The sequence below is a fragment of the Callospermophilus lateralis genome, chromosome 15 (genome assembly GCF_048772815.1).
Source record: "Callospermophilus lateralis isolate mCalLat2 chromosome 15, mCalLat2.hap1, whole genome shotgun sequence".
Lineage (NCBI taxonomy): Eukaryota > Metazoa > Chordata > Mammalia > Rodentia > Sciuridae > Callospermophilus > Callospermophilus lateralis.
Window position 1 is genome coordinate 28,634,796 of NC_135319.1, and position 24,747 is coordinate 28,659,542.

Genomic DNA, 24,747 nt, shown 5'->3' on the forward strand with positions numbered 1-24,747 from the left:
TAAATTCATGAAAACCTAGAATTAAATGCATCTTCAGAAATTTAATCTCATTCTTAGAACTATTAATTAATTTAATGCATATTTATTGAGCCCATTATGAATAAAATTTTTGAAGAAACCCCGACTTTCTTAAATTTATATTTGAACATAATCTAAACATTGAAATGCTTTCAGAATAATTTTCACTGCCATAATTGTTTCATTATTTTTTATCTTACTTTTTTCTATTATTTTAATTGTTTTGAAAATTAGAGTTAATAAAATAAATAAAGTAAAATAGACTACAATATCCTTAAGTAGTGCGCTTATGTTAAAAATACATAAATTAATATTTTTGCAAGAAGATATAGAAAGATTCATAGTTTGATATTAAGACTTTTTTTAGTCTTAAATCCTTGGAATAAAATAAACACAACTAAAACTAGAACAGAAATTTCTCCAAAAGATATATCAAGGACTATTTATACCCATGAAGTATTTCAACATTGTATTTTTTTAAAAAAATATATCCTTCCTATAAAAATCAGAATCTTTGACAATATTATGAAATCTAATATCTAAATTTTGAAGTTAGGTAGAATTTATAATTGAAAATTGTATCTCTGTGTTCTATTAAAATATATTATTTTCATTTTCGATATAAGGAGATAACAATCTAGCAAGCAGTAGTTTTGTTATTAAATAGGCAAAAAATTACTTGATAATTAGACTTTTATCATTGCTTTCTAAAGACTACAATACTTTTTAAATTTTTTTTTTAATTGGTTGTTCAAAACATTACAAAGCTCTTGACAAGGGAGAGAAAATCAAGGGAGAGAAATGAATTACAATAGATGGGGTAGAGAGAGAAGATGGGAGGGGAGGGGAGGGGGGATAGTAGAGGATAGGAAAGATAGCAGAATACAACAGTCACTAATATGGCAATATGTAAAAATGTGGATGTGTAACCGATGTGATTCTGCAATCTGTATATGGGGTAAAAAGGGGAGTTCATAATCCACTTGAATCAAATGTATGAAATATGATATGTCAAGACTACCATACTTGAAATTATTGTATTCTTGCTTATATTCATATACTGTCATTTACATATGTCATTCACTTTGGGTTCTGTCATTTGTTCCATGGGGATTAAGATGTTTATCTATATATGATGTGCTATGTTAACCTAAGGATTAATAACATATTCATATACACATACATAGAGATGACTGGATAAACAATACACCAAAAAAATATTTAATCTTATTACGTATAGTGTTTTCCAACTGCCATAATTTTCTACACTATTGCACTATTTATATCATTTGCTAATAATTTCTTAATAAGTTTTTTTCTTTTCAAAAATATAAATACTTTCACTTCCCACATTTATAAAAAATAAGATTTATTAATATATAGTTTTATACTTTTTATCTCAATTACAAAAGTCACTACTTCCACTTCCATAAATATTATTAAATTCCATTTGATCATTTGATTATTTCATTGAGTCTGTGATTAGAGAAAGGTGAACATACAGCGACCTCACATGTGAAGTGAGGGAACTACATGCTGACCAGGGTACAATCAAAAAACGACTTTGTCAAAAATATGTATACTCTTTTCATCATGCTTTTTCTTATGGTAAAAATACATGTACATCCCCCTAAAACATATGTATTTCTGTTTACTATTTTACAAAAAATCTATGTCCAATAGCAACCAATAAAAAACAGAACATTACTGGTATCTTAGAGTCTCTTGCATAACTTTTCCTACACTCTCCTGAATTTCTTGCTGCTTATTATTTGTTATCATTGACAGATATGCTGTAATGTACGTCTCCCTAAATAATACATAGAGAAGATTTGCCTTTATTGACCTTATAGAGATGAAATCACACATATGATAGATCGAACAGATCAAATTTCTGAGATGAAATATTTGATTCATTCAATTAAAAACTTTGATTCAGTGAGTTTAATATGTGGGTTATTCTGCTAAACAATTGAGAAATTTAAAGATTTTCTAGTGTTTTTTTTTTCATTTATATTTACTTGTGCTACTTGGGTAATTGCTCTTTTATCCATTTTACTTTACTATGTATAAGACTTGTTGATATTGACTTTTCTCATTGAGGTCAAAATTAAAGACACCTCTAAGCAAGGTTGAAAGATTGAATATGTAGACAATACTAAAAAGAACATAAGGAAAGTTATATACCAATAAGGATATTGTAATTGACATACGCTTTTATTGTTTGACCTACAGATGGGAAGGCACATGTAGAACTATACACTAAAGTTATTCAAGCATATGGCATTTCCAAAATGCAAACATATATTAGTTGAGATCATCAGCTCTTAAGTTCTGCCAAAAAGAAATCTTCATATGCTAATCAACCACATCACTTGCTTAAATTGCAAACCTCATTTACAAGTCTGGAAGGAAAAGGGCTTGATTTTGTTTTCTTCTATCATAGTGGAAATGTGTGAAAATAGACTCTCTAAAGTACATTCAACACCTGCACAATAACCCTTCAAATATATATCTATTTAGCTACAAACTGTTTACTTGAAGTGAAAATGGCACACACACATACACACACACACAAAACCCTATTGCCTAAATGCACAAATTTTATCATTTAAAATTAAATACAGAAATAAAAGGTTAAAGGGGAAATATTTTATCTGAAAATAGAAATACATTTCTTTATTTAGGGTATAAAATTATAAAATTAAAACAATAAAGATACACAAATTTCAGAATCAAGAAAAGGCTTCTGCTTTTGATTGTAGGATATATCAATCACCTCATTATTACACAAGAAATGATTATTTTAAAAACAAACTTGCTTCTGTTAAAAAGGTTGTAAAAACTAGATATATATCTAAAAATTATATATATAGTTTCCCTGGAAGAAAGTGCCTGCCCTAAAGGTTTATTGAAATAAACAACTTAGTGTGCACTCCAACCACAAGCTGAACTTCTTTAATTGGGATATCAATGCTGTGAGAATTTCCAGTACTTCATTTTGGTATTCCAAAATAGCAGTTTTCTATAAACTATCATTTCCCTTACTAAAATTGCCAAAATTCCCAGTTTCTTTAGGGAGCTGAATATTTTAAAACTTGGTTTTTATTAAAGTTTTGAACAAAATTTCGAATCAATCTGTTCTTCATTAAATGGCTTACCCCCTGCCTTAGAATAAGAAGAGATGTCTTGCAATGATTAAAGCTAACTCTTGGAGAAGTTGTTGATAACCAGAATAAGAAAAACACTCTTTTTTGACAGCTGTAGATCAACCAATAATTTCATTCTCTTTTTATCAGTACCATCAGTCCTCTGAGCAATATGTAATTTTTTAAAAGAAGTTTTAAAATATGGTGGTACCAATCATGTCCAATTGCTAGCCAGTGTTTTCCCACCCACTGGTACTATTAGCTTAAGAGATAACACTACAGATAAGAACCACAATCAACTTCAGCAGGTTCCCAGAGGCAAACTCTTGCTTTTTTGCTGATTAGCCTCATTCATTTATGTCTTCTTAATTGTTCATGTGCTAAAGCTCATTAAAAGAAAAATAATATTGCTTTCCTGCGGGTAGGGCACTTGAGATTTGAAAAATAGACACTTCATCTTCTGCCTCAAAGGTACAAGTGAGTTAATCTGATGGTATCTAGAAAAGCTCAATTGATTTGGGCAGATAGTCCTGCCCCCAAAAGTCTTAAAAATAACCTATTAAATCAAGTCAGAAAAGAAATTACCCCCATTTTTTTCTTTCAGGCTAATTTTCAGGAAAAATGTACTCAGTATTGTACTATTTGATTATACTCACACACATCATAAAATTTTCATTTTTTAAAAGAGCAATTATTACCATTTCATTATAAATTAGACAAATGGGAGAAAAAGGGTGATAAATCTTAAATTTTCCCAGGAAATAAATGTTGACAGGTTAAGAGAAATTATGTGTCCTCAGTTCATTTATTTATCAGTTGTTCTAATAGAGGAGAAATTAATGTTCATTCATTTAAAATAGCTTGGTCCCAAACTCAGAAATTCAAGAGGAGTATGCTTTCTTTCATCTGGGAAATGTAGAGAAGAAAATGGAAAAGAAAGGTTGTATGGGGTGATCCTATGAAACTCAAGTAAAGCAGAGGAAAGTAAAGGGAGATCAGTAAAGCAGAGGAAAGGTACAATGAGAAAGAAGGAAAGGAGGGAAAGGAACATAATGAAAAATGATATTAACCAAATTGTATTGTTGCATTCTGTGCAACAATCCCACGATTACATTCAACTCTAATGCATCAATAAAAAATATTTTAAAAATAACTTGATTGGTAATATGTTCTAGGCCTTAGGCTAAGTACTAAGAATACAGAAATATCTGGCTTCCAGAGGCTTATGATCTTGTGGTGTAGAAAAATAATCCATCAGTTCTTAGAGACAGGAGAGTTAGAAACCAGCCCCTTGGTGGTAGCTAAAAAAAAAAAATTATTTGCAAAATGTGCAGTCAAACATCTTCCAGGCTGGACTGCTGTTGAGAGCCATCCATGGGCTCTGTGTGTACTGTGTTGCACATCGTAGCCTAGTGAATAGGATAATCTGGTGTCTAAACTTCCAGCGGACATTTCTTTTTTCTGGTTGACTGCCCAGAGACATTGTGAATTTGTATGCTATGCTAACATGTCCTACATGGCACTGGAAATGGGCTGACGTGCTTGGTGTATCTGCCAAGATGCCAATCAATCTGCTGACTGCAAGACATCACTAAGCAAGACTTCACTGCTGAAACCTTATCCCTCCTTGGATGTACCCCCTTAAATAAACCATAGGAGCCATTTTCCAATGGTCTAGCTCCAACTCCTGTGTGGACTGGAACTATCAGGTCTCCATCTTTAAAACTATCCTTTGTGACTCTTTGTCTTTTGTTCGTTGCTAATTATTCTAGACTTTAATGCTCTTAGGTGGCTTATGCTCTTCTTGGCAGGAAGAAGAACCCCCTAAAGAGGCACTAGCTGCCTCACCATAGACTGCTGCTTTGTCACTGGAATGAGCAAGAAGGAGGAGCAGTGGGACTTCCCCCCAGAACTCTGCTCTTGTTCTCTTCAGCCCTGGGGTGCTAGTGAATCATTGCTAGGCCAGATCCCAGAAATGACAAAGTTAGAAACAAGACTTTAGGTGGCAGCTGGATAAGGTGGGGTGCTGAATTTATATTCTATCTTTGTCCATGGAGAATCTGGAAATTCAGTTTATCAAGTTTATCACTGAAACTAACTGATGTGGGCAGTGGGTGAAGAAGCAATGAGAGAATCTGTATTTTTGAGAATTTATTTTTAACATACCCTTTGCAGGAGCTGGTCAGAGTGGTGCTAATTTTAATTCCTGACAGGTAAAAACTGCTGCCCCCAAATAACTCTCATGAATGAAGACAGAGGAAGATAAACTAAGGACTCTAAAAGCAACTACCAGAAATTCTTCAGAGAAAACAAAATCATACTTGCTTTTAAGATATAGGAGAATAATTGCAACTCTCTTGGACAGTCCTCATATACTGCTTAGAAATGCTTTTCTAGTTCCTGTCTCTCTGGTTATCAAGGAGGCAGAATGAAATTAAAGAAACTAAAAGTTTTCAACCCATATGCTGCCTTAGAAATGGAAGCAATAGTTCAGAATTAAGATTGTGGAGAGCAAAGTATTGTCCAATTCCAGAAAAATGAGGATTGTCCTCAAGTATAATAATCAATGAAGACGTTAAAAATATGTAGGGTATGAGTGGGTAGGGGTAACAGAAATCAGAGAAGTAGCAAAATCATGTTAAGACTTGTTCTGAAAGACATGAAAGTGAACATGGATTGGTAAAAAGATGTTCAAAATTCATGGCAAATTCATTGTGAGGCCATTAGACACAAAGGATAGTAGAATAACAATGTGTACACAGATTGCAAGATCACATTCTTCCCCATTAATGTGTTCAATTTTTATGTATCAGTTAAAATAAATTTAATTAAAAAATAATTCCTAAGGGAATGATGAGCGAGGAACAGATTTATGCATGAATGGCCTTAAAAAATCTCTGTCTTATGTTTCATACAGTCTGATGAGTCTAAACCTTTTAATGAATAATTCCTGAGTATTTTCAACCTAAGGCCAAATGAATGGCAGTAGCAAATACCTTTAAAAAGAGAGTGAATTTAAAAAAGAAGAAGAAAAATATCAATCTGAGGTAGCAAGAAAGATTTATTAAGATCAATAATAGGGTCTTTTAGCTGTTGAGTGCTTTGCTATGCACTCATATTCACAAAAGTAAATGTAAAGTGAAGATAAAAGTTGGGTACAGTGGCACAGGCCTGTAATCCCTGCAGCTCTGGAGGCTGAGGCAGGAGGATCACAAGTTCAAAGCCAGTCTCAGCAATTTAGCTAGGCCTATGCATCTTAGTGAGACCCTGCCTCAAAATAAAAATTAAAAAAAGGGCTGAGGATGTAGCTCAATGGTTAAGCTTGCCTGGGTTAAATCCCTGGTGCCCCCCCAAAAAATCCCTAAAATTGTGAAATGATGATAATGTTTACTTTAAATTAATACCTTTTACATGTGGCAAATTATGAAATATGATTCAAAATAATTGAATCAATCACAAGGTAATAGAATATAAAACTTTAATTTATGTGTACTGTATATGGTATGTATTGATAATAAGATAACTCTATAAAATTTGTTTAAATTTTTAAATTTGTTTAAATTTAATAATTTTAGAGGGTTCTGATCTGTCTGTAACTTCCAAACCCAATATATGATCACCTACAATACTATTAAATATAAAAAAATATTGGGATAATGGTATCAATGGTATGGGAAGAAAAGATAGTGGGAACCGTACATAAAATGCAGTTTCTTGCTCTCAGGGATCTCTCAGAACCTAGCATATATTTATTTTCTGCATATTATGCCAAATTGTCTACAAGCCAAATTATTCTAGTTTCAGGTTAACAGTATAAAATAAGCTGTGGTCCTTAGCTTTAAATCGCCTTAGCATAAAAGCTACTGGTACAGTAACAAAGTATACTGATCTAGAGGACAAGGGAGACTTTCAAATTCATACTAACTTCCTGTATTTATTAGAATGAATATTAGATCATCCCAGTGAATCAACAGTCTCTTAAAAGTTCTTACTGTCTAGAAGAAATCCTTACAATCTGAGAAATAGTTAGGAATAGCCGTGGGTGAATTTATTGCTTCAAGGCTTACTGTGAGGTAAGACATTACTAACCATACTACTACCTCTGCCCTCTATAGTTTTCATTTGAAAGGCTTTGCCTATAAAATTGTGGTATTTGTGAGAAGACTTGTACAAGTAATGAATTTATAAATATAAATTTTTAAACTTAAATGCATTTCTTGGAGGGTCATGCATACCTCTGGCCTCTGGAGGGACTCTCTATGTAAAAGTTTTACACAAAATTTTAAAAAAAGAAAATTATTAAATTAAAAATATGATGTCATCTGGTTAGGTGATAGGAAGGCAGGCATTTAAGTCCTCTTAAAAATCCAACTTTCATATGGAATTAAATTAAATATGCCTATTTGGTAGTCCAGTCAAATATAACCATTTGTTTTCTATGATTATTTACCTCAAGGAAGGAAAGAAGGATGGAAGGAAGTGGCGAGGAAAGAAGGGAAGGGCGAAAGAGATAAAGAAAGACTTAAATACTTAGGTAGAGATTTTGAAAGTGAATAATGTTTGGGAAATAAAAATGTATTCTGAAGCAATTTAGTCATACCCAAACTTTTAGACTCTGTACTTAATCCACAAGACTTATGTGAACAAAATATTATTTAGAAGCAAAATGAATGATAATCATGTATTACAAGCCCATGAATAATGTTAACCCAAAAGGTACAATAAATAGCTATTTTCTATGTGAAACAAAACATTCATGGCAACAATTATTAAAACTCTCACCACTGAACTTTAAGTACATTAAACATTAAAACATTTGGAAAGTATAAATGAATGCTTCTGTTTTTGTTCATTTAAAAAAATGACAATTGTTGATAATGTCTGACCTGAAGGCAGATATTTATTATAAGAGTCAAACATTGTAAAGTAAATTTCAAGTGTCACATATTCTACATAAATTACTGAGGAGTTACAAGTAGGCTCATAAACTTGCACACAAGCAGAGAGATATTTCTTAGGGAAAAATTATATGTTGAAGACATTCCACATGAATGTCCTAGGAAAAGGCATTTGTGGTATACTGTTCCATTACCTATGCTTCATAAAGAATGCAGCTTTCTAATTTAATTTAGCTGTGAACAGATTTCTTTGCAGCATAGTTTGTATTTTGAGAACATCTCTTAAGAATCATAGCTTGCAATGTATGGCAGTTCAGTGAAGAATAATCTGTAAACAAAATCTCCATCTATCAACAAAGGCCATTAAAGACCATAAAATAACCCATCCTTGACTGATTAATGCTGCTACTGAAAGGAACTTCAAGCCATTAACATCCAGAAAATATACTGCGGCTGTGGTTGCATTTATTATATAAATTACATAGTTATGTGTGTTGGTATAGAGCAATGTTTTCTTAACCACCTCCCCACCCACATTAATTTAACATTTTTATAAAAAAGACATTCTGAAGAACACTGCATACCAATAGAAAGTAAATAACTCTATTTGCTCCCCAGAGGAAATGTGTGCGAAGGCAGGACTATTTATAATATATTAGGTGGCTAAATATTGGCTTAACACTTCTTATGTGTAACTCTATTATTTGCATATATTTATGCCAGTAAAATAATTTCTTTAAGTGTTGTAAAAATAAAACTTTATTTCCATTTGTATATTTTAATAGTTCTATGAATGATACTGAGGCAGTTTCATGGGAAAACAGGCACTGGAAAATGTTAGTTGCTATTTTTTTTCCTGTTCTACCAGTTATATTGTCACTGACTCCTCCTCTTAGGTTTATGAATAACACCTCATCAGATCACAGCATTATAGAGTGAAGAGGCTTCATTCACCCTGATTATTTAAAAAACTTTTGTTTATAAATGCTATGTATCAATTCTTGAGCCCTGAAAACTACTGGCTTTTATTTGTCTAATGGCCTTAATTCTATAACATGTCTTTAATATACCTCATATTTCAAAAATATTTTGAGTGTTTGATGCAAGACACTATCTAAACATTTAAACTAGATTATCTCATTCTACCTATGTAAGTCCAATGATATAGGTAGGTATTAAGCATTTTACAGAAGAAAAACTCAGATTCGGGAGGTTAACTATATTTTCTAAGGCCTCATCATCAATTATTATACACTGTTCTATTTACATTTTTTCATTGCTTTTATCCAAAAACATTGACACACTGTTGTCTCCTTCTCTCCATTAAATATTCTGGCCTATCCTAATTATCAATCAATAATTATCAATTATCAGTTATTTTTCTGCTGAGTACAATTCTGTTTTGCTGTACTATTTCTTTGGAATAGCTTAGGTATAATGAAGATAATAATAATAAGAAGAATGAGAGACATGGAATCCAGAGGGAAGTCTTTCCTGAAGATTTGAAGAGAATGAGTTTGGAAATCAGCTTTTGTGTCTGAAGCCAAATAATGGTCAACAAATGAAACAGGTATACATTAGGACAATGGATTTGCTGGTAATATTTGAGAAATGTAAAAACATCCTTTTTTTATTATTTTGTTTCATGTTTTTAGCCTGTTGGTGTTATTGCTATTGCGATTTTATATATATATATATATATATATATATATATATATATATATAGAGAGAGAGAGAGAGAGAGAGAGAGAGAGAGAGAGAGACAGAGAGAGACAGAGAAAGAGACTATACAACACTTCTCTAGAATGGAACAATATCATTTCTATAGATTTTTGAAAATATCAAAAGTAAAACTGAAATAGGACATGGAGTACTAGATGATGCAGCATAAAAACCTATGTGAATACATTCTATGAGTTAGAAGAAACCCTTTATACTAAAAAACAATGGAATAAAAAAGGAATCAGTAAGCAATATTTGGCAACACACATACACAAGTGTACACACACAAATACATGTACACTAGAACTATGTATAAAATTATAGCTACATACCAGTATAGTAGAAAATCTTGAAATATTTTAAATGTGACAATAATAATCCTGAGGTAACACTAAGGTAGAGGAGCCGAGAGGTTAGAAAAGTTCTAATGTTACATCATTTAGGTCTATCATGATGCCCTGCCAGGACCAATATTTTGCTTTTTCTAAGAAGTTGTAAGATAGGTAATATATGCAAAATCCACTGGAAATGTTGAAAACTTCATTTTTAAAGGATTATTTTAAGGCAATATTGCTCTTTAAAGGAATGTTAATGGCTTAAAAATTAATGCTTTTTGAAAGTTAAGAATTTTATCTTTTTGGAATTTTGAAGTAACTTCAATTTGAATAATTTTAATGTTTAAAATAACCACAAACCTATGATTTTACATTAACATTTATTTGCACTAACTGACCTAAACAATAAGGACTTCAAGGAAATAAGTGCAGATGAAGTGCTTGGTCACTGCAAATAAAGGTTTTGTCAGGGAACTTTCCTCATTCCTGAACCTTCTCCTTACACTTTCTTAACTCTTCCATGCTTGTCTACTAATTTCCCCACCTGGAGGCAATATGCTATGTAAGGAACTGGGTTTAGGATCAAAGATTCCACCTTTCCTTTCTGAGTTCTGCTTGTTACTGCCTCTTCCTTGAAACTTTGTTTTCTCATCAGAAAGAACAAAGATAGTGTCTATCTAAGAACTGTAGTGAAAATAAAATGAGATAATATGCAGGATTTTCTTAGTTTAGTGCCTATCATATAATAAATATTCAGTAAATGATTATTATTTTCTCTGTTTCTCATTTGTGCTTGCATTTTCACTCATTTACTTTTCATAGAGTGTTGAGTGTGTATTTATTCATTCGCACAATGTATTCTAAATGTTCATCATGCTTGCTAAACATTAAAAGCACAGTGGAAAGTAGCATATTACCTAAAAGAATAAACATAAATTAAGTGATGGATTACATAATGAGAATTAACTTAGAATAAACATTCACTACAAAAGTACTTAAGTGATAAGAATTGAGTATATATGGTAGAAGATGGGAAGGTTGATTTCTATCAGAAACCATATGGCTGGAGTCTGTTGAGACATAAGATAAATCTCTTGTACTAGATATGAAGTGCCATAGAGGAGTATGTTCAATAGATTCTACTCTGAGTTTCTTTAACACCTCCCTCCCTGAAAAGAAAAGAAGGGATCAGACGGAAAGAGAAAAACATTCTAAAGACAATCTAAAGGACAACAGAACAATAAAATAATTTGAATTGTATAATTTATAATGTTGATAAAAATCTGAAAAGCAATCATATTAATCAGTAAAACACACATACGTGAATTTATTATAAGCCAATTACTTTACATTTAGCTTGGTGCTTAGGATACAGGCATGAAGAAGACATCATTTATATCTGCACAAAGACCATGGATTTTCATTTCAATCATAGAGACAAAAATCAAATAAATGAGGGATTGCAGAATCACGGTACCTACAAAAAACAAAGTGTGTGAATCATTTTAGGTTTTTAAATAAATGCATAAAATATTATCCCTTTTGCAAAAATTGCTCCCTCATTTATACTGAAGTATATAATTTTGTGATCTCTGACTTTCTATATAAATATGATTATAGAAAATAATTTATCACAAATAAAACTATTCCCATTGAGAAATGGTCATGTACACTTGAACATGCTCTTGATGTCAATGAGATTACTGAGGTAGAGATGATGATAAACTAAAATTATCATACTTTATCTAAAGCAGATAAGTCTACCCAGAAATCCTTAACTTACACAAGTCTAGGTTCAAATTTCTAAATTTATTTTATATTTTTAAGGTACGATATATATCTAGCTAGGAACAGTGGCAAAGGCCTTTAATCCCAGCAACGAGGGAGGCTGAGGCAGGAGTTCAAAGCCAGCCTCAGTAACTTAGCAAGGCCCTAAACAAATTAGCAAATTATCAAGACCCTGTCTCAATAAATAAATAAATAAATAAAAGTTTTTAAAAAGGGGGCTGGGCTCAGTGGTTAAGCATCCCTAGATTCAATCCCTGGTATAAAATAAATAAGTAGATAAATAAATAAATAAAATCTAGATTTTTAATATGCAAAGGCCACAATGGAAGTTTCAATTCAAATATAGCAAATATTTAAATAAATAAAAATAAAATTTAAAATTCAATACTGTCTGTGGTGGAATCATCCTTCAGTTTCCCAGTGTTTGATCCTATGTTAAAGGAATTATAACACAAAATAAAAGCAGGAAGGACAGCTCTATGGAACTACAGAAAGTCTGAAAGTACAGAAAGAACACTGAAACAAACTCTCCCTAAATTGTCCGTGAAAGTTAGATCAGAAATAAAGAAAATATCCTAGATGGATAAATTTATGTAAAATCATAGAGTTGTTCTTTTGGAGACCTTGAATTTTGCTGTGCTTATGTTTCTTGAAATGAAGACTTTTCAAGTGTATTTTATTTATCAGCATATGTTTTCTGAACGTATAGTACTGTAATCACCTGGTGTACTTGATAAAATTCATGTTCCCAGACATGGTTCCAGTAAATCAAATGTTTTTCATTGAATTTAGTAATCTGAATTATTAAATAAATGCCTCTAATTAATTTTAATGAAAAATAGATGTTGAGCATTATACCAGTGAATTTACAGCAACCCAGGATCTTTCTTTCTTTTTTTTTATTGGTTGTTCAAAACATTACAAAGCTCTTGACATATCATATTTCATACATTAGATTCAAATGGGTTATGAACTCCCATTTTTACCCCAAATACAGATTGCAGAATCACATCGGTTACACATCCACATGTAAAAAAACCCTGAGCTACACTTAAGAGTTATAGGAACCTCCAGGGACTAGAACTCATGAGATCTATATTTATAGCAAGTTTATCTAGGTGATATTAATATGTGTTCAGATATATTAATACTATATTATATTGCTTTAAACTCTTTATAATTTTTATGCCCATTTTTACTACTAACACTTGAAAATTTGAAAACATATCAGTTTTTTTTAAATGGTATTTCAAGCCCTATAAAGAGCTATTCTTTAAACTTGTTTAAATCCATCAGGAAATCAGAATTTTGTAAGCCATTATATTACATTGAGTCATATAAGTACATATAGTACATATAAGTCATTATAGTACATTCATATTTATAATAAATTTCATTGCCTCTTTAAAACATGAATATTTGATAAAAATCATGAATGATCTAAGATTATAGCTGAGATTATTTCCAGTGAGATGGTCATTTAGCAAATCATGGATAAAATTTCAGATTTTTCAAGATGAAATTTAATTACCTAACCTCTCTGGGACTCTTTCTTTGAATGATAGCAAAATCATATTTTAGAAATAGTCTTACTGAGGACTAATTAACTTAAGATAAAGAGAATATATACTTTCACTGTATGTATGGAATATGACTATATCATAGGATCTCCCATACAGTAAGATTTTGTGACTTGGGTACTTGGATTTAAACTAAGTTAAAAAAAAATAGATAAGAAACCTATAGCATTGAGGAATAACAAAATCTATAACATTTCTTGTCATGACTAAATAATATAAAGTAGACTGAACAGAAAAGACAGAGAATAAGAATAGGGAGGAGATGGGAGGTGTTGAGGAGTAGAAAAGCCATAGATCATCCAAATAAGATTCTGAAATGAGTTTTTGTCCAAATATACTTTCAGTTTTCAGGAGGTATCAGAAGGATAGTAGTTTTACATTTTTATATATATATATATATATATATATATATATATATATATATATATCCCAGTTTAACATGATCTGAAGTCCAATTTTCGGAAGAATGCTATGAGGAGAGGTAATATATATTTTGCTATCTCTAATTTCTTACAAGCAAATTATGCATATTTCCTACGCTCATGAATTGAGGTAGAAATGTATCTATCAAAATGACAAGATAGGCTTTTCTTTGGATGAATGAACAAACACATCCTTCCTTCCTAAAGGGATACTGAAGCCACAACAAAGTCCCCATCAAGTTCTGCTCCTTCCTAATTTGAAACATTTCCAATATACAGGCATTTTTTGTGACTAATGAGTCTTGTGTTGGGATATGCATTGTGAGATAAAACTGAGGGGATGTTTTGAGTAAACTAATTCTTAACAATGATGAATAATTATGAAGCTATGATTCATCCTAGCTTGAATGATAAGAAAATGCAAGTAGCTTGCCTAACATAAAGTCTGCTACCGAGAACAACTCAACAATTGAGAGCTACTACTATTATGATTACTATTTCATGAGTCGTCTTTGAATAAATAGACACACTCTAACAACCTATATTTGTATCATCTAGTTGAGCACATGTGTCCGCACTCTGTTGTAGACTGGGAGAAATAATGAAAGGTATACATTATCTATTTCTACCATCAGAATAAACGATTATGATGAAATATCATTCTAAGAGTAAATGTTAGTGAAATTTTCAAAAGACTATTTTGCCAACATAATCTTCTATAAAGCAACTGTAAGGCTTTCCCGCCGCCACCCGCCCTCGCTGGCTCGCGCTCGCTGCCCCCTGCCCCTTGCGTCCCCAGCCCACTGCTGGCAGTTGGTCCTCTCTCATTAGTCAGCCGTTGCCTCTGGAGATAATCTGTCCTGGTCTCTGACCTTGCGACTCATGGACAGGCGTTCTCTGAGCAAAGAGGCCAGACTCAAGTCACTGTCTGAACTTTTCATCTGGGAAATTCAAGGTACTTTCTACTGTCACCTAGGCCACGCCTTTTGCAGAATATGTGTAAGCTATGGCTGCCATCAAGAAGAAGCTGGTGAGTGTTGGTGATGGAGCAAGTGGCAAGACATGCCTGCTCATAGTTTTCAGCAAGGACCAGTTCCCCGAAGTATACGTGCCCACAGTGTTTGAGAACTATGTGGCAGACATCGAAGTGGATGGAAAGCAGGTAGAGTTGGCTTTGTGGGACACAGCTGGGCAGGAAGCGTATGATCGCCTGAGACCCCTCTCCTACCCAGACACTGATGTTATACTGATGTGTTTCTCCATCGACAATCCTGATAGTTTAGACAACATCATAAAAAAATGGACCCCAGAAGTCAAGCATTTCTGTCCCAGTGTACCCATCCTCCTGGTTGGGAATAAGAATGATCTTCGGAATGATGAGCACACAAGGCAGAAGTTAGCCAAGATGAAGCAGGAGCCAGTGAAACCTGAAGAAGGCAAAGATATGGCTAACGGGATTGGCGCCTTTGGGTACATGGAGTGCTCAGCAAAGATTAAAGATGGAGTGAGGGCAGTTTTTGAAATGGCCACAAGAGCTGCTTTGCAACCCAGATGTTGGAAGAAAAAACCTAGGTGCCTTGTCTTGTGAAACCTTGCTGCAAGTACAGCCCTCAAGTGATTCATTTTGAAGCACATGATTAATCTTAGTGCATGATTACTGGCCTTTTGCATTTATCTATAATTTACCTAAGATTACAAACCAGAAGTCATCTTGCTACTGTTTAGAAGACTTAAGATTACAAATCAGAAGTAATCTTGCTACCATTTAGCTACTATTTAGAAGCCAAACATCATTATTAATGATGACCCACTTGCCTGACCTGCCAGGGTCCTTCTGACACTGCTCTAACAGCCCTCTCTTCACTCTACCTGTCACACCAGGGCTAATTCAAGGAATTTTTAAATTTCTTGTTGCTTTCTAGAAAGAGAAATGGTAAATTGTTGTGAATTGGGCTATAACTACTTTACAACTAACATGTCCTGCCTATCATCTGTCAGCTGCAAGGAACACTGGTGGCTCATCATGTTGGAGCTCTACTCCTCAGCAGATTTCATTGGCAGTGCTCTGGGTGGGCATCCAGTTTTTTGAAAATGTACTCATCTGGAAAAACCCAAATCCAAGCAGCTGTGGCAGAGTGACAGTTCTTCAGTTTCATGTTAGTTACCTTATAGTACTGTGTAATTAGTGCCACTTAATATATGTAATCAAAAATAAATATATTTATCCCAGAGTAGATGTAGTATTTTTTGTATAATTGTATTTCCTAATAATGATGTTCATCATCCACAGAAAAGTGTATTTTTTTAAAGAAAGTGTATTTGGAAATAAATTCAGATGGAAATTTTTTTTTAAAATATACACAAAGACACACAGAGATGGCTATTCATAAAGACATAAGCAGCATACTCTTCTGTATGAAAATAAAAACATATCTATACCCCATGATATCAAAGTATGTTTTCATTAAATTATATATCTTTATTAAAAGGAAATTTTTCACATGAATTTTTCCTTTTTATTTTTGGTATATGCTCTTAATTATTATTCCTATTTTTTATTATGCAATTTCCCTTTTACTTAGGAAAAAAAACAAGAATTTATCTTCAGTATTTATAGTTAAGAGCCTAGAAATAGTTCACATGTTATCCTACAGGCTTAATACAACATAAAAAGTAGTTATGGTAACAATTGAAAACCAGTCCCCCAGCTGTGGGTACTGGGCCACACCTGTAACTTCAGCTGCTCTAGGGGCCAAGGCAGGAGAATCACAAGTTCTAGGCTAGCCTACACAACTTTGCAAGACACTGACTCAAAAAAAAAAAAAAAAAAAAAAAAAGCCCTGGAGATGTATTTCAATAGAGCCCTTATTTGGCATGTGTGATGTACTGGGTTTAATTTCCAGTACTGGGAACAAAAACATGAAAAACATGAGTCTCCCTACCCCCAATACTAAATGATGATACTAAAATGAGCCCTCCCTCTCAGAATCAATGCCTTTAAAGAGATTAAAGATAGTACAACATCACCTTTCTTGGATAGCAGACTATGAAAATGCCTGTATCAGAGGTGTTTTTTACTTTTAAAAAGGGTTTTAAATGACAGTTGATAATTCATTGTGTTTGGCAGAGGAAATGAGAAAACCAAGGATAATTTCTTAATGGCATCAAGATAATCTTGAAAGCTGAGGAAAGAATTTAATTCAGGTATTACATGTATTAAAACTATGGGAAAATTTATTTTTCCTTTCCTGTGTACTCTTGTAGCAAATTGCTCATGCTTTAAATTCTAAATTGGGAGTGGGCAAGAGTGGGGGCCAGGCAAGAGCCCCAAAACACCAAAAGTCAACTTATGATCGAAGTAAATGAGATGTAATTGCTTTGCAAAGTGACATTAAGACAAACACCTGCTTCCATTACCACTATAAATACACTTATACCTAATGATTATCATTAACAGATGACCACACCTAAGTTCTTAAACCTAAAAATTCTGGAAAATGCCAGAGAGTGGACCAAGTTTACAATGTTGTTCTAGCTCATATTTGTACTTTTCTAAAGTTCTCAATTCTTTTCCTTCTAAAATTGTGACTGTTCTAAAGATAGGTTAGAAGGTATTGTCTAGGGCAGGAATTGGCAAACTATGGCCCACGGGATAAATCCAATTTATCATCTGATTTTTATTTATTTTTTATTTTTTTTGTGAGGTATACATATTATAGAAAATTTTTTTTCATCTTTCATACATTTGATTCAAGTGAGTTATGCATTTCCATTTTTACCCCAAATACAAATTGCAGAATCACATCAGTTACACATTCACAATGTTTACATAATGCCATATTAGTGACTGTTGTATTCTGCTGCCTTTCCTATCCCCTACTATCCCCCCTCCCCTCCCCTCCCATCTTCCCTCTCTACCTCATCTGTTGTTGTTCCGTTCTCTCCCTTGATTTTTATACAGCTGATAGGTTAAGAATGGATTTTATATTTTGCATACTTGAAAAAGTATCAAGGAATAAGTATTTTTTGATTTATGAAAATTATGTACAATTTAAATTTCAATGTCCATGATCTTACACTTTTATATATTGTTGATGGTTTTCATGCTACAGTAGCAGAGCTAAGTATTTCCAAAAGAGACCATCTGGCTCACAAAGCACTAAATATTTACCTTTTGGTCTTTACAGAAGCTCTTGGTGACAGTACCCTGAGTTAGGGCATTATTATGAATATAAATAGATTTTTCATATGCTGTGAGGAAAATCATACACATGGACCATAAAGAGTAATGTAAGTTATTTAGGCAAAGTTTGATGAAATGTTTTTCTTTTGTTTTACAGTCACGTCACATTGGAAAAATCTGATACAATGAATGAATCATTGAAGATCTATCATGGATCTATCATGAAGTAGGAGTAGTGAAATAAATGAAACCAAGTCTAAATGAAGCATGGTGGGGGGATGATCATGAAAACAAATTAAATGGGTTTGTTTCTGAAATTCAATTATTTCCACTCCTCACTGAAGGACAAGCATAATGAATGTGCCAGTGCATAGTCACAAGAAAACAATGCATCAGCATATTTAAAATTCTGAATGTCATCACTGTCTGCTTTTTTTTGTGAAAGCTAGGTACCACATTTTATAATAGACACCAATGAGGAACTAATGCAAAACTGTCGTTAGAAGTATGTAATTACAATAATCATAAGAGAATGGTTTTATTTTCAAATTCTAATATCTAATCTTTTCTACACTTTCTGTAAGATTATCTGGATTTTGCAAAAGAATTCTGTTTACAAGGGCAATATGAACACCTTTTCCATATGTTCCCTCCATCATCCTCTCTTCCAAGAGTGTGTGCATAAGACACTGTACCATACCCTCCAAAAACTGAAAAAAATCTAATTCTGCTTATACTGAAAATGTAAGAGTTAAAATATTCACTATCCTATTAGTCAATAAAGACAAAATACATTCTTTATTTGTAGGACACCAAAAGAGTAGACTTACAAATGTGTGTTCCCTAAGGTTTATTATGTAGATAGAGAAAATTATTTTCATTTAATTTTGTACACTTACAGTGCATTTTAAGTAAGCCCTGTGGACATAAATCTGATTCACTCATAAAAGCTAAAATTGGTTGTAATTATTTGATTAACAAAAGCAACATGTATCTAAAATATATTAATGCTAGGATTTTTATTTCAAGTAAATGAACATCTATTGATTAGTGACCTTCCAAACCTGTGTTAGTAGAAATAATTACTATAATTAATAAAATAAATCCCCTAGTGCATTCTAAACAGTTTGATTTATTAAATATACTGATATTCACATACTCCTCCAAGATTATTTTGCCAGGAGCATTTACTTTATGTAATCCTGCAAATGTGTATGTTTATTATCTGTTGATTAAAAATGATCACATTTTAAAAGGAAAAGACAAATGTTATGGTGTGTGTGAACACCAAATTTACTAGAACTTCAAACAATATGAAATTTATAGGAGGTTCATTTTCCTGCATTCTCTAACTTTCCTATAACGGATATTTTAAGCAAATAACCCAGCCTTTTCTCTGCCTAGGAATACCCAGTCTCTTACTCATTTTCCCATATAAAAAATCTGAAAAGAAGATTACCTTTTTTTTTTTTTCCTTTTAAATAGTACAGTTCTCCAGCATTGGTTTTATATAATTTGTCATCTTTGTTCCTCAAATCACAAACTTCTCTGTACAATATCATCTTTTCTTAATTGGAACCACAGATGAATAAATAAAGAATCACATAGAAAATATAATAAAAACTAAAACAGAGAGATGAAAAAAGATGCCTTCAAGTACAGGCAGCCAAGGACAGAAAAAATTAGATAAAGAGGAATGGATTGGCAATGTTGAATGTTTTAAGAAAAGGAAAAAAAAGGTCTTGTTTTTTTTGTTTGATTGTTTATATTATTTTTCTATTTTAAGTTTTTATTTATAATTCATACAGAATAATTTCACATGTTCATAGGATATCTTGTGATATTTCAAACATGTATTATTATGTAATGATCATATCATGATAATTAGTGTATTTGTTACCTTAAACATTTAGCATTTCTTTGGGGTAAGAACATTCAGAAACTCCTTTTCTAGCTTTCTTAAAATATGTGATATCCCATTATTTGTTACAATCAGCATATGGCATATGCTGGTGTTCAGCACATGGTCTTCCTACTTAAAAGTAACTTTGTAAAGAGTGACCAATCTCTGCTCATGCTCCTCTCCTCCCTACCCTTCTCAGTCTCTGGTGACCTTCTCACCAGAGAAGGTTTATTTCTATAAGATCAACTTCTTGTATATTTCACAAATGAGATCAGGCAGTATTTGTCTTTCTTGACACAGTGTCCTCCAGTTTACAATCTATATTGTCACAAATGACATGATTTCATTTATAATAGCTAAAGAGTATCCCAGTGTACACAGATATGAATATATATATGTATATATATATATATATATATATATATATATATATATACACATATATATGTGTGTGTGTACATGTATATGTGTATGTGTGTATATAATTTTTTATTTATGCATTCATGTGTTAATGGAAATTTAATTTGAAACCATGTATTGGCTATCATGAATAGTCCTTCAATAAACATGGAATGCAGATCTTTCTTTAATTTCCTATGGACATGTACCCAGAAACTAGACTGCTGGATTATATAGTAATTCTATTCTTAATTTTGTTTTAGGAAGGTCCATATTATTTTGTGTGATAGAAGCATTTTGTAGTAGTACTCTCTTCTCCAACCAACACTTATTATTTTTGTCTCATATATCATAGCTATTACAACAGGTGTAAAGTCATATCACATTGTGACTTTAATTGCATTTTCCAGAGGATTTGAACATTTCTAAACAAATAGCTGTTGACCATTTGTACGGATTTTTTTGTTGTTGTTGTTCTTGTTTGTTTTTTCTTTGAGAAATCTATTTTGGTAATTTGCCCATTTTAAAAATTGTGCTATTTGTCTTCTTGTTATTTTGTCATTTGACTTCATTATATTCATTATATATTTTGGTCACCACAATGTGCATTGCTTACCAGATATATAGTTTGCACATGTTTTTCCTACTGTATAAGTTGTTTTTTTTCTCAGTGAATTTATTTTGTTGTTTTTCAGCTTAACATAATCCTATTCATTTATTTATTTTGTTTTTGTTGTCCAGGTTTGTGCTATCATACATAAAATGTTATTTCCCAGATCAATGTAATAGAGGTTTTACTCTTTTTTTCCCCCCGTATTTTCACAGTACCAGATATACCTTTAAGTCTTAATCAATTTTGCACTGGTTCTTGTGAATTATGTGAGATAACAGTCTACTTTTATTCTGCATGAGGATATTCACTTTTCCAAGGGCCATTTATTGAAGAGACTATCCTTTCCCTGTTTTATGTACTTGGAAACTTTGTCTAAATTTAGTTGGCATTTTTGAAATTTTAAAGCATGTTCTTTTTTGCTTGATTTCCTTTTCACATAGTTTGCTGTTAGTGTATAAACATAGTATTGATATTTTATCCTGAAAACTTACCGAATTGACTTACAAGTTCTAACAAGTTTTTGGTGGAATTTTTAGGGTTTTCTTTACATTAAATTATATTTATCTGAAAACAGGGATAATTTAAAATTCTTTTCCAACTCAATCGCCTATTATTTTTTTCTGTTGTTTAACTGCTCTCCCTAGGACCTATATTGTAAAGAACTGATCAGAATAGAATCCTTGTATTGTTACAGACCTTAGAGAAAAACCTTTTAACTTTTTCTCATTGAATTTGTTAGCTGCAGATTTGTCAAAATTGCCCTATATAGCGTTGAGTTACATTCTTTTAATATTTAATTTGTTGATAATTTTTTTATCATGAAAAGATATTAAATTTTGTTCATTCTTCTGCATGTAATAATTTTTTTGTCCTGTATTCTGTTAAAATGATGGATTTCATTTATCGATTTATACATGTTGAACCATCCTTGCATCACTGGATTGAATCCTATCTGACTGTGGTGAGTGTGCTATTTAATTCATTTTTCTAATATTTTATCAAGAATTTCTGAGCTATGCTTAGGAGGGATATTGGTGAGATGACTTTTAATAATATGTTTTTTCAGCATGATTTCCATTTTACATAATTTCATATTTAGTGATCATCGTATATTCTTTCTTTGAGAACTCTGAATATTCACGATTTTGGGGGATCTGATTTTATCAGTTGGTTTTGTCTTACTAACTCATATCTATGGTAGATGAAATTTAATGAATTGTGAATTCATATTCTGAAAGTCTTTATCTGAGGAATTCTTAGGCATTGATTAATTATACACATCCCTTTCAAAAAAATTTCTTGTTTTAAGATAATTATTTTAATTGATGAATAAAAATGTGTATATATTCATGAAGCACAACATGATGTTTTGATGTATATGTATATATTGCAAAATCACCAAATTAAGTTAACATATCCATTATATCACTTCTAAATTTTTGTGGTGAGAATATTTAAACTATAATAACTTAGTAATTCTCAAGTGCATTATATTGCTATTAGCTGTAGTCTAGTTCTATCAACTCTGAGAGAAACACCCATTTGTCTACATTCAGACATACACACATTTACACACACATGTAGTATTACAAATATAGGATAGAAAACAGATTGGTTTAGTATTTCTTAATAATTTTTGAGACTTATTTATAATTATATTAGTAACTATATAAGCTAAGTTTGAGTGAAAGCTTTAAATAGGATGGCGATCATTTAGTGCCACATCTTAGTAACCTCTTTATTAGTATTGTTCTTATAAGAAAAAAGTTAATTCTAAATTACATTAAGATTATTAACTGCTATATCTCTATATCTTATTTCTCAAATAATTCAGCTTTCCTAAATATTTTTTAGAGTTTAATATTTTTGAGTTTAATGGAACTTCAGCATATGTGTTGGAAAAAGATGTTAGTTAGAACAGAATATAAGTTTCTCTAATATATAAGGAATACAACATGGGGTAGTTTCTGAATAAATGGTTTTGGTCATTTTTAACCTACTTACCTTCTTTTATATGGCAATATCCATACTGACTATAGGCTATTACCTATTCTATGTTTTGCTTAGAAACCCACACACAACTTAGAAGGAAAAGTTGACTTCAATGGCAACAGATGTGAGAATTCTTTCCTCGCTTTCTTTTTATTTATATATGACAGTGGGATGCATTACAATTCTTATTACACATATAGGGCACATTTTTTCATCTCTGGTTGTATACAAAGTATATTCACACCAATTTGTGTCTTAATATATGTACTTTGTATAATAATGATCATCATATTCCATCATCATTTATAACCCCCCCATCCCCTCCAACCCCTCTGCCCTATCTAGCGTTCAACGTCCATTCCTCCCATGCTCCCTATCCCTATCCCACTATGAATCAGCCTCTTTATATCAAAGAAAACATTCAGCACTTGGTTTTTTTTTTGTATTGGCTAACTTCACTTAATATTATCTTCTCTAACTACACCCATTTACCTGCAAATGCAATGATTTAATTCTCTTTTATTGCTGAGTAATATTCCATTGTGCATATATGCCACATTTTTTTAATCCATTCATCTATTGAAGGGCATCTAGGTTAGCTCCACAGTTTAGCTATTGTGAATTTTGCTGCTATAAACATTGATGTGGCTGTGTCCCTGTAGTATGCTGTAGTTCTTTTGGGTATAGACTGAGAAGAGGGATAGCTGGGTTAAACAGTGGTTTCATTCCCAATTTTCCAAGAAATCTCCGTACTGCTTTCCATATTGGCTGCACCAATTTGCAGTCACACCAGCAGTGTATAAATGTACCTTTTTCCCCACACCCTTGTCAACATGTATTGTTGTTTCTCTACATAATAGCTGCTATTCTTACTGGAGGGAGATGAAATCTTAGAGTGGTTTTGATTTGCATTTCTCTAATTGTTAGTGATGATGAATATTTTTTCATATATTTGTTGATTGATTTTATATCATCTTCCAAGAAGTGGCTGTTTATGTCCTTGGCCCATTTATTGGTTGGGTTATTTTATTTATTTATTTATTTGGTGTTTAGCTTTCTGAGTTCTTCATATACCCTAAAGATTAGTGTTCTATCTGATGTGTGAGGAGTAAAGATTTGCTCCCAAGATATCGGCTGTCTATTCACCTCACAGATTGTTTCTTTTTCTGAGAAGAAACTTTTTAGTTTGAGTCCATCCCATTTATTGATTCTTGATTTTAATTCTTGTGCCAAAGGAGTCTTATTAAGGAAGTTGGGGCCTAATCCCACATGATGGAGATTAGGATCTACTTTTTCTTCTATTAGACACAGGGTCTCTGGTTGTATTCCTAAGTCCTTGATCCATTTTAAGTTGAGTTTTTGTGCATTTTTATAGATATAAAGAGCATGGGATTGCTTTTCATTAAATTGTGTGCATTTTTTTTCCCTCTTCCAATTAGCAATAGAGGTATTCGTTCTTCCTGAGAGGATGAGAGAGGCAGATGGTCAGGACATTAAATCAAATGGAGGAGAACTTCCCATTGGCAAGGTCAAAATAGCATTATTTTTGGTCAACTTCACAGTGTATTCTTGGTTAAGCACAAAACACTATCATTTATCTTTTTGAATGTTAGTACTTTGCAAAAAAAATCATCAATTATGGTAAACTAAAGTTTTAATTTTAATTTTTGTAAAAATCATCTGTATTTGGATTTTTTTTCCAGTGCTGTCAATGAGTAGACAAAAGGAAAAAGAAAAATAAGTCA

General features: G+C 32.1%; 2 protein-coding genes across 19 annotated transcripts in view; one reads left to right on the forward strand and one right to left on the reverse strand.

The window, feature by feature from the left end:
* The window catches only part of Pcdh15 (protocadherin related 15), a 702,462-nt gene that overhangs the window by 637,930 nt on the left and 39,785 nt on the right, over positions 1 to 24,747 (reverse strand). The window lies entirely within an intron of this gene.
* Positions 14,919 to 15,500, forward strand: LOC143381301 (transforming protein RhoA-like). 3 transcript variants are annotated; one of them, XM_076834808.1, is made up of 2 exons: positions 14,919 to 15,074; positions 15,327 to 15,500. In XM_076834808.1, exons 1-2 carry the CDS (start codon positions 14,919 to 14,921, stop codon positions 15,498 to 15,500), a joined length of 330 nt encoding a protein of 109 aa, XP_076690923.1. The 3 variants fall into 3 exon arrangements, with proteins under 3 accessions (XP_076690923.1, XP_076690922.1, XP_076690921.1); XM_076834807.1 differs by having other exon boundaries at positions 14,919 to 15,047; positions 15,108 to 15,500; XM_076834806.1 differs by having other exon boundaries at positions 14,919 to 15,500.